The sequence below is a fragment of the Copadichromis virginalis genome, linkage group LG6 (genome assembly GCF_057382275.1).
Source record: "Copadichromis virginalis isolate Kocher_CV1m ecotype Utaka linkage group LG6, C_Virginalis_male_GT1.1, whole genome shotgun sequence".
NCBI classification, from domain to species: Eukaryota; Metazoa; Chordata; class Actinopteri; order Cichliformes; family Cichlidae; genus Copadichromis; species Copadichromis virginalis.
Window position 1 is genome coordinate 39,645,717 of NC_140623.1, and position 11,077 is coordinate 39,656,793.

The 11,077-nt window shown below is 40.5% G+C and overlaps 1 protein-coding gene across 2 annotated transcripts in view; it reads right to left on the reverse strand.

Moving 5' to 3' along the window:
* The window catches only part of LOC146708473 (equilibrative nucleobase transporter 1-like), a 9,557-nt gene extending 820 nt beyond the window's left edge, over positions 1-8,737 (reverse strand). Inside the window, exons 1-12 of one of the 2 annotated variants that reach the window (XM_085460376.1) lie at positions 8,631-8,737; positions 7,239-7,482; positions 7,006-7,135; positions 5,456-5,502; positions 4,270-4,346; positions 4,066-4,158; positions 3,051-3,190; positions 1,125-1,234; positions 796-939; positions 602-709; positions 342-528; positions 37-148 (exon numbers count right to left, since the gene is read on the reverse strand). In XM_085460376.1, coding sequence (XP_085316502.1) covers positions 37-148; positions 342-528; positions 602-709; positions 796-939; positions 1,125-1,234; positions 3,051-3,190; positions 4,066-4,158; positions 4,270-4,346; positions 5,456-5,502; positions 7,006-7,135; positions 7,239-7,419 — 1,329 coding nt within the window. In that variant the 5' untranslated portion in view covers positions 7,420-7,482; positions 8,631-8,737. Of the gene's footprint in view, positions 1-36; positions 149-341; positions 529-601; positions 710-795; positions 940-1,094; positions 1,235-3,050; positions 3,191-4,065; positions 4,159-4,269; positions 4,347-5,455; positions 5,503-7,005; positions 7,136-7,238; positions 7,483-8,630 lie in introns of both variants that reach the window. The other variant, XM_085460375.1, reaches the window with a different exon arrangement.
* Between the last annotated feature and the right edge of the window lie 2,340 nt (positions 8,738-11,077).

Here is an 11,077-nt window from a genome sequence, read left to right on the forward strand (position 1 = left end):
TCATCAGGTTTTTACGGATGAGGGGTAAAAACCTACATAAAACGGATATTCTCTGACCACAGAGACGAGGGGGTACTGCAGCACAGAGACTCCAGCGGAGACAGCCATCACCAGGCCATACAGCTTCCCAAAGTGACAGGCTGGAAAACTGAAAGAGCAGAAACCAAAGGATTATAACGTGTCTGTGTCTAACTGATGAATAAATTCTCTGTTACCTCAATCTGAAATTATTTTGCCTCCTGAAATTGTATTTTAATTGAAACTGAGAAGTTTAGAGGACAGGGGAAACTCAAAAAAGCGAAACTAGTGAAGTTTTAAATGTGTGTTTGATATAAACTCACGCGATGCTAAGGAAGGCTGCATTCCCCCCATAAAGGAAGGAGCGATTGAGGACCTGCAGGACGAAGGTGAAGTACTGCAGTGGGAGAAAAGCAATGGAGGCGCACACAGAAAAGAGGAGGCACTGCAGGGCAGTCAGGAGCAGGGACAGGTAGGAGGAGCGCAGGTCCGCCTCTTGCTCCGTCTCTCCTACAGTACAAGAGAGATTCAGAAGGAGTTTCCACATGAAAACAAGTCGTTCTAACAACATTCACTGATTTACCCGGAGCCAGAGGCTTCTTCTTGTGTCTGTCCATGATGAGTCCGTTCCAGGGGGCACACAGGATGCCACACAGCTGAGTTATTGCGAACGCATTGGTGTACTGGCTCACTGATGATTTAGGGATGGATGAGAAAACAAGAGAATGAAGTCAGACAATATCTGGATCAAAGATGATAATGAGGACAATGACTTACCCAGGTTGGAGTCACCATCAGCCAGCCGGTTCAGCATGGAGTTGAGCGTGCCAATGAAGAAGTAGTGTCTCAGCTGCATGATGGACAACCACACCAGGTGAAATATGAAGAACCTGGACTTGACACAGCTGCCGAACGACTGCACTGAACACACAAAACAGGGTGTAAAACATCAACAAATACATGCTACTTTGTTACACGTATTTGTATTTGTATTTGCCTGCAGTGGTTTCTTTGTTGGCCAAACAGTAGAAACACTTGACACAAACAGTTTTGGATGGTAAAGTGGCTATAAGAACCTTTTTCTGTGTTTTGAGCCTCTGTCCTACCCTCGGGTGCCAGCGACGTGTTCTCCGTCTCAGGGGTTTCCTGTGTCGGCGGACCTTCCTTTATCTCAGTCTCCTCCACAGTGTCAGTGTTTCCCTTTCCACAGTTTATCCTGAACGTCAGAAAAAAGTGTGATTAACAAATGAATGCACATTCAAAATCAACGTTGCACTGATCACTTTTGTTCTTTTGTTAGTGACTCAGAATTATTAAAAATCAAAAGGTTTATGCTCGTCATCTGTGGTGAAAGATGAAGAAAACAAAGAAAGTGTTGTGACAGGGAAAGCGGAAAGCAAGTGGAGAACATATACCACCTGATCTGTTCCCTGAAGATCAGGACCTCACTGCTCACTCACTCATTAACCAAGAAAATTGGGTTTAAATAATGACATCCAGCATGGAAAACTTCTTTTTTGCTTGGTTTTTGTACTAGTGAAACTTGTAGGTACAATAAAGCACCTTTTCCATTGGTACCTATTTGGATTTAGTCGCCACAGCTCCACTTGGATGGACTGCGTTAAAAGTCCACTTCTTTACGGCACCTTCTTTAAACCACGTTACCCATGATGCACCTCAGCATTGTACTTCCATTTGGGAACGTGTTCAGTGCGGTTCTGCACAGGTGTGTTGGAGGAGTAACGTATTTACTTGTGTGAGTTAATACTATGTGCGTGCTTACCACCTGACCACACACGCACTCACACCCCCTTTACATTTAAATATATTGTAATTCAATCACATTCCCACAAATGCTGTTCATCTGGTTTATGCCATCTGCCATCTCCTTCATTAAATTTGTTTGAACTACATCACTGTGGAGTACCATTCCTTCTTACCGAGGATGACACAGTTCAATTCAATTCAATTTTATTCATATAGCGCCAAATCACAACAAAAGTCGCCTCAAGGTGCTTTATATTGTACAGTAGATACAGAGAAAAGCCCAACAATCACATGACCCCCTATGAGCAAGCACTTTGGCGACAGTGGGAAGGAAAAACTCCCTTTTAACAGGAAGAAACTGGCAGAACCAGGCTCAGGGAGGGGCGGGGCCATCTGCTGCGACTGGTTGGGGTGAGAGAAGGAAAACAGGATAAAGACATGTTGTGGAAGAGAGACAGAGGTTAATAACAGGTATGATTCAGTGCAGAGAGGTCTATTAACACATAGTGAGTGAGAAAGGTGACTGGAAAGGAAAAACCTGCCTACGTCTATTGCAGCATAACTAAGGGAGGATTCAGGGTCACCTGGTCCAGCCCTAACTATATGCTTTAGCAAAAAGGAAAGTTTTAAGCCTAATCTTCAAAGTAGACATAGTGTCTGTCTCCCGAATCCAAACTGAAAGCTGGTTCCACAGAAGAGGGGCCTGAAAACTGAAGGCTCTGCCTCCCAGTTGAAGCGTGATCGGCAATCAGTGCAAACATATATTACAGACTGGTTTTCCATTACTATCCAATACCATCTAATGTGTATGGTCATCTTCACAGCAACGTAGGCAAGCATCCCATGACATAATTATGACGTATGCGACACGAACACTACAACAAAGGTGGAGGTTGGTGATGATATACCTACCGTTGTTGTTGTAGCCATTTCCCTCGTTCTGGGATTTAAAAAATGGTGGTTTTGATTTTCACGAACAACAACAAGAATTAGAAAAATATATACTTCTGAATTCAATCACTACACCATCCAAATGCTACGTCCACTTTAAATTAAAAAGGTAAAAGACTTCAACTTTGTCAGTAATATTTTGTATTTGATTCCTTATTTAGGTAGTTTTTCACAGAATAAGAACAAATTACACAAAAACATGTTAATAATACTGAATTTGTGCTTGAAATATGTGTTTAAGTACAGATTTTGTGTGTATCAAAGATGCCCACTGTCTTTATGACCTGAATGGCAAAAACCTATCATGCTCTCACCCATAGGTGTAGTTTTCAGGCAGAGTGTAGGGGATGTGGGTTTTTGGCATCAGCAGGAAAGTTCTCGCCACGTGAATGCTGCTGCAGATGGTCAGGAAAATGAAAGAGTAGTGGAGAGAGATTCCCTGTTCGTACAGAATCTGCAGGGGAAAAAAAGGTCACTTATATATATATATATATAGGTGGATGCTGACACAGGTGGCTATCTTCCCACCTCCACTAATTTAAGTCGCTATGCTAGGCCTCTGATATGTGTGTGGCTCTGACCAATGAAATGGCGTGCTGTGTCTTACAGCCAATCCAAGAGGCCTTTGCTTAAATTTTGATAAATGCAATTCTAGTAGGCGGCGCTATCTAGATACCATCTCTTCTGTTTAAGGAGGATGTGGTTCTGTTGGTTTGTTGGATGATCACCAGCTCTTACTGGGGCAGCTGAAGCAGGAGTGAGAATTAGCACCTGGAAGTTTGAGGCCATGGTCTATAGTTGGAGATGGGTGGATTGCACATTGCTGTACCAAGTATCTCAGGGTTTTAAACAGTCTGTCTTTAGGGTAGACAGACTGGTGAAAGGTCCGCAGTGACTGGATACCATGCTAGTCTTTTATGGTGAAGAGAGCTGGGTGTGAAGGAAAAACTTTCAATATGCTGACTGCTCTATGTTCCCATCCTCACCTTGGGCATAAGCTGAGAGTAATGACCGACAAAACAGGATGAGCTGCTTCAGTAGGGAGCCTGGGCTCTCCTTTAGAGATAGGGAGAAGTGGGTCATTCAGGACTGGATGAAGGGATGTAAATTCTAATATTTTATTTATATAGTATTCAGCACAAATTCACAGTTATATTTGTTGGTGCACCAGTACAGCTATGGGATGCAGCTTGTTTCCACCTTTTTTTTTTGCCAAATAAGAATAAAACTGCACTTCAGTAAAGTAGTAGTGGCACTAGTGTGGGGACAGTGTTGTTTTATCCATCTAATGTGTGTGACAAATATGGGTGTAGCAATTATCAGTCCCACCTTAACGATGAGAAGCACAGCAGAGGAGGAGTCAAAGGCACCATTGTAGAAGGTGATGATGGTGGAGCGATGAGCAGGGAACAGGTTGCCCACCTTTCCGTCACACAGATACACGGATCATCAGGACAAAATATGTTTGAAAGTTTAGAAGTGGCTCAAGTGTATTTCTGTTTAGGAACAGAAACTTTCTACAGGTGTAGTTACCTGCATGTTAGTTATGAGCAGTAGGACTCCACCCACAGCAAGGAGAGACAGGGCGGGGTAAAGCAGATTTGAAAATTCTACAAGACACAGAAATACAAACGTTAGGAATGTGATGTTGCACAATATTAAAGGCAGTTAGAGTTAAAACTCCAGAGTCACGGTGTAGAGAGCAGCAGAGCAGCAGAAGTGCTGACGAGCAGTTAAAATGCTGAATAATCATGTTTGAAAACAAACTTTTTGCTTTCCCCAGCAGCAGTAAAGGGTTACAGTCAGGGATGGATTCAGTGACCCTGAACCTTTAAACTTTCTATAGGTCAGGCTGATGGGGCGTTTTGTTGTTCGTGGTCTCTCTGTGCCCTCATTCTCTCTCTCTTCTCTTTTCCCCCTATTCCACAAACATCGAGGCTGAGCCTGTTTCTGCCGGAGGACTTTTCCCATTAAAAGGGAACACTTGCCTGTAAACAGGCGACAGCCTGATTTGTTAAGCTTTCTCTCTAATATTGTAGAGTATTCACATTGCGCCTTAAGATAACTGCTGTTGTGATACGATATAAATGAGACTGAAATCAAATGCCAATGGCTATACTGGAAAATAAAGAACACACGTTAAATATGTTAATGACCAGAATTATGCACAGTTGTGCATAATTCTCACAGTGATTGTGATTATTTTACTGGGATTCATCATATACAAGGGGTGTTACAGTGACTACGTCATCAGGCATGTAGTGAAAACAACTTTTACCTGTTTTCTGTCATTCGTGTTTGGTATGGACCGAGCAGTAGCTGAGGAGATGAAACCTGCTTTGTGCTTAAGGTGAGAAAGCCAACACAGCTGCTCTTTTTTAAAAAACAAAGGTGATTCTTTCACAGGTTTGTCCACAAGAATATGAAATGTGAGGCCAACACTGGCTAGCACATGCAAGTTATACTACTAACTGCTAATTAGCTAAAATGGTGTTGTCACAATAGCTAGGGTGTTCAATTTCTACACTTCAGCACACAGAATAAGCTTTCAGGTATTCAAATAAACCCAACACAATGTGACCAGAACACGAAATTCCCACAAGGAAGGGATTATGGAAAAGGTGGAAATTATGAGACAGAGGTGAAAGGTGAATCTAATAAAAACAAAAAAAAGACTCATAAATATGTGTTTTCTAATAATCGTAACCTGTGCACCTACCTGGGCTAGAGAGGGCCACCAGCAATGTACCGCCACTAAAAAGGGCTCTGGAGAGGGAAAAGTATCATAAGGACACATAAAAGCTTCTGTTTTTGCCATCAGACATCAGCTACGAGGAGCAGAGTTCCTATGAGGGAGCATTGAGACATTGGTTGGTGGCCTTAGGGTGATTTTGGCCTGCAGCGAAGTCGCCTTGAGCGTTAACAGACATAAGCTGGCAAGGTTTTCTGAATCCACTCAAACTGTCCATTCTCCCCTCAGATACCACATAAGCTCATGCATGTAGCCTCTCTCGACAGGACGATGAAACGTGGAAGAGAGTGAAAAACTTAACAGAAAAGTCTAGATGCAGCTTAATGCTGAAAAACAAGTACCAATCAGGGGGCAGCATAGTTAAAAACAGCAGCATAAATACACAAAACAACTGAGTTTTGTGTAAGTAGTTTTTGTATATATAGCAAAAGTTGACCTTGAAAAGGCTTGTTGGTCTGTACCAAATCTTGTATTTTGTAATCTGAATAAATTGCTCTTCAAATGAACACTGACTAAAGAAATAATCTGGCACGATTTCCATTAACATTAGAACAATATAATCTGGTACTGACAATTAACTACCTATTTTATTTAAAAATCAAGTAGTGACTCAACAACACTCATTAATTCCTAAATTGTGTAATAATTCTTGTTGCGCATGTTTTACAAAGTTACAGACTTTCTCTGCGTCTCTCCACATGTTTGAGTATAAATCATCTGACAGGAAGTAAAAGATGAATTTGACTGAATAACTGCATATTTTACCAAATTTTCTATAAATAATCTCATTGAAATTAATTACTGAGATTCTCTAACCCAAATCTCACAATATAATCTCATACTCTCCTGATCACTGCAATAAATAAGAAACTTAAGTGATAACATGTTACACCAAAGCTCTAAAGCAAATCTGCATTGCTAAGTGTTCCAGCAATGATTAACATAACAGGTTTGGAATAACAAATGTTTTCTCATGGGAGATGGATTATTTGAATATTGTGAGGTAGATGATTTCATAGTACGCGCCTTGGGGCAGCTATAGTATGTGATTGTGTGATTTCGTGGTATATAAACATAACTGAGTTTTTTTGGACATTTTTTTGTAACCTGTGCAGAGAAAAAGTTCATTTACTGAAAAAGAAAATAAATAAAGTGTTACCTATTGATCCGGACTCTGAACCAGATTAAACCATTAACATTACCAAGTATTAGTACTGATACTAGAAACTGTCAAATATATTTTGGGGTTGAATGAGGTGGGTTCTGTTTCAGTCTAATCTCTGCGCCTTGTTTTACCATGTACTAATCTTAACTAATCTCAGACTTTTTGTGTTTCTTTGCTGAAACTAATTGGCAGACAAGGTTTTTTTTTATTCTGCTGGAGGTCTGACCTACAAAGGTATCATAGTTTACTTATAAAATATTGTTGATTAACAACATTTTGGGCAAACAGCAAGAAATAGTTAACAATTGTGTGTTTGGGTCTGCAGCCCAGACGTATTTCAGCACTGACTTACATTGCCAGCAGTCTGGTCAGCAGTGTGCCACAGTGATCAAATATGTAGCCATTTAATAGAGTCAGGAAGTTGTTGAGGAAGGAGGCCACAGTAAAAACCAGCGAGAACTGCTCATCCTGACCACTACAGTCTGGAAGAAAAACAAACAGAAACACACACAAATATATCTGAAACCTGCTTCTGTGGTGTCCTGGATGAGTGTCCTGTCCAATCTAAACTCCAGAGTTGCTCACCTTTACTATCCGTTGTGCTGTTAGTGTCGACACACAGCCAACCAAAGTATTCCTCTTTCTTCAGCACAAACACCAGGGAGGCATGGCCAAACACCAGGCCGGCAAATAACAGACACTCCAGCAACCCCGTGATCAGGGTCAGCCAGTAGCGCAGGCTGTAACCAACTACAGTTCCCTGCATTTTTCACTTCGTCTTTCCAGCTCACACAAAGGTCAAACAGAACTTCTAGACAGATCTCTGTTCCTAAACCATGGAATAAAAAAATAACAGGTATACTTTTTCAGTTTTACATGCCTGAAATACAGCAAAAACTGTTCAAGAAGTGATCACGAACGCAAGAGGGAGCAACATCTGTGTGAGCATGGGCAGTATATGAACTGAAGGCTAAAGATGATAAAAAATAAAGTTAACATTTTCTCATAGAAATACTGAATGTTCATCAAAATTCATTGTGCAATGTGAAATGTTGCAATGTACACAATCACGGCAGCACTGGCTCTCTCATTTGCTTTATTTTCCCTAAAAGCCTTCCACACATTCATCTTAGTTTCACTTCATATTTGTTACTTGGTGCTCCATGCCCCACCTGCCGCAGCAGGTTCAGAACCACCACATGAGAGGGAACCACAGTGTGGCATCTATACTAACTTGAACCCCATAGGTTAAGATTTTACATACAAACAAATAGTAGCTGCACACAAAAAAGCCACAATCAATTTCATCTTAACTCATTAGAATAGAATAGAATAGAATAGAATAGAATAGAATAGAATGATCCTTTAATTGTCCCACAAGGGGAAATTTGGTTGTAACAGCAGCCAAAAAGACACATATACAAACAAACAGTACACAGGACACAGAACAGAAACATACACAATTTTTCTTACATATTTACTAATTAATAACCAGATTAGCAATAACTCCACTTTTCCTTAAAACAGTTCCATACTTTTGTTAAATAAAACTGACTACAATAACACTGTGATGAACACACTTTTACCTTAATGTTTCCCAGTGAGTTTATTTGCATGGTGTATATGGTCCATTTATATTCTCCTCAAGTTAAACTCATCCTGCAAAGCGCAGAGACTACAGACAGGGCAACAGTTATCACCAAGGGGTGGTGGCTGTAATCCAGATTAATCCCGATAATCTACGTAATGACATATGGCACTACACAGACAAGAACGCTCCAAATGTGACCATTAAAACACGATTATTCAAGAAATTTATCACAGTGTGAGGTTTAATAGCATAAATACTTGTATAAAACACAAATATACGTCCAGTTTTCTATGCAGAGGCAAATAATTAACTCATTTTAGTAGAAATCCAACAAAACATGTTTCTAAGCGCTGACCCTCATGAAAAAGAAAAGAAACAATGCTTACCCCATAACCTCTGGGTAATCCACACATGAGACTCTGTGGGGCCATGATGCATCTTGCACCAACAGTGTTGGTGCTGTTTGCGCTTAGTTCTGAAGCTGTCAATAAGAAACGAACATGGTGACTCATTATGGGTCAGTTAACTATTAGTGGTGTTTCAAGGCTTTTGTGTGTATTTGGAGTGTGGGGGGTGGGGGCAATGATTCATAATGTTGTTACATTGTTACAAAACCTGTACAGCTGAAACTGTAGAGAATATTTTTTCCATCAGTTGGACTCTAGTCACAGATACTTTTTGTTTCCCAGTGTCAGGTGGCCTTAACACTTTGTATATGACTGTGTAGCATTTGAAATGTATAGCCAGCAGCTTGTGATTTTGATATTTTTTTAATGCAATTTGCAAGAAAATACACATCTTTTGATTGTATTGAAGATTTAAGATTGGTTGAGCCTCATCGGATTTTCTGTTTTTTAATTTTGCTGCAGCTTTCTTGTAATGGTTGCTTTACTACATAGCACTACACCTCTGATTATAACCAAGGTTTGCAGAAGAGCATGCATGAATGCAAAAAACATTAAACCTTAACGTCACACCAGCTGAAAACTGCACCAGAAATGGACAACAGAAGACTGAAAAATTGTTGCCGTTTTCCCACAGTCTTCACATACTATACAGGTTTAAGGCACCTCTGCATTGTTTTCATTGGTTCTCATGGAAGATAAGTGTCTCAAAGGGTAAATTTGGCTTTGAAAACAGATTACATACTAGCATAAGGCAAAAAAACAACAAAAAAACAGGGAGCTTAAGCTGGCCTGATTACCACATTGACCAACAACAATCTGTTGGGAAGTTGTAACTCCAAATGGTGCTTAAAAATAAAAGAAATATTTACCAGAAAGCAAGTGTGACAGGTGAGAAATGGGAACTGGGGAGGCACCGCCACTGGGTGGAGCTTGTGCAAGAGCCAGCAATAGCAATAGAAAGAAGAAGAAGAAGAAGAAGGGGAAAAAAATCTCTCATCTACTGATCGGAAGGTTGGTGGTTCGATCCTTGGCTCCTCCAGTCTGCATGTCAAGTATCCTTGGGCAAGATACTAACCCCAAGTTGCTCTCTGATGCATCCATTGGAGTGCGAATGTACTTAGAAAGCACTATGTATAGAGAAAGTGCTTGTGAGAATGGGTGTGATTGGGTGAATGTGGCATGCTGTATAGAGTGCTTTGAGTACACTGGGAGAGTAGAAAAGTGCTATATAAGAACCAGTCCATTTTTACCATTTAATAACCCCTGTCCATGAACTACCCCGGCCTTAAAGCTCTCCAACTACTTGGTGCTCTGTGCTGCAGTTTGGCACAGTATTTAGAATCTTTTAGTAAACTTTAAAAAAAAAAAACCTAATAATAATAATAACAATAATAATAATAATGAAATACAATGACCCAGCCTAGAAGTAATGAATGCATGAGCTAGAGACCTGGTTAAGCTCACTTGGCTGAGCAAGTGACTCACAAAGTCACTTACTGTAAGTGTGCAGGGTTTACACCTCGTGAGTCACTTGCAAAGGCCCTGGTTTAAAATTGCCCTAGGCCAGGGGTCGGCAACCTTTCTGATGACGAGTGCCATTTAGAATTTCCTCAGAGGCCAGTGTGCCATATGATTGCATTAGCAATAAATTTAAAAACGGTCTGTATTAATAGTTACACACTATATAGAACCACTTTATAGAATTATATTTGTTCGCAAATGTTGGCAGCTATCAGCGAATAGTTATCAGCTATTTCGAAACAAAAAAAGGACACTTTTTATCAATAACAAGAACTCCATAACAGCAAATGAACTGTACGACAGAAAATACAAACGCTATTTATGGTCTCCTCACAACAATGATAAGTAAAATAAACTGGGCCAATATGGCATGTTTGTTAATACAGGGATACACATGTTAATGTGATCTCTGGTCTCCCACTCAGAGACACAGGTCTCCGAGTGTCCAGCATTCAGAGGCTACCCGAGGACTCATGTGAGAGAAAATCTGCTCACACAGACATGTAGAGCCAAATACTGTCAATAAGGCCTCTGCAATGTTCTGAAGACAGTTAAACTTGTCAGTAGTGATGTCCAGCAGGTGAAAATGCAGCTCCATGAATATGCACACGCTGTGAATTCCAGCTGCTTCAATGTTGCATTAACTGGCATTAACTCAGCCAGTTAATGCGAGACAAATCTAGCTGCTCATTAAAGATTTCTGGTTTGATCAGAAAATAAAACATTGGTCCATACTCCTGAAAGTCCCAAAAAAAAATGCATTGTGTCTCGAGTCTACAGATGTATCCGTGTATTTCCGTGGTGCTGATGCTGTGCTGAGCGGACAGCTCCTGAAGCTTTTGAAGTGTCGGAATGTGGAAATCTAACAACATCCCTCTTACCAGTAGGCTAAGTTATTTTTAGCC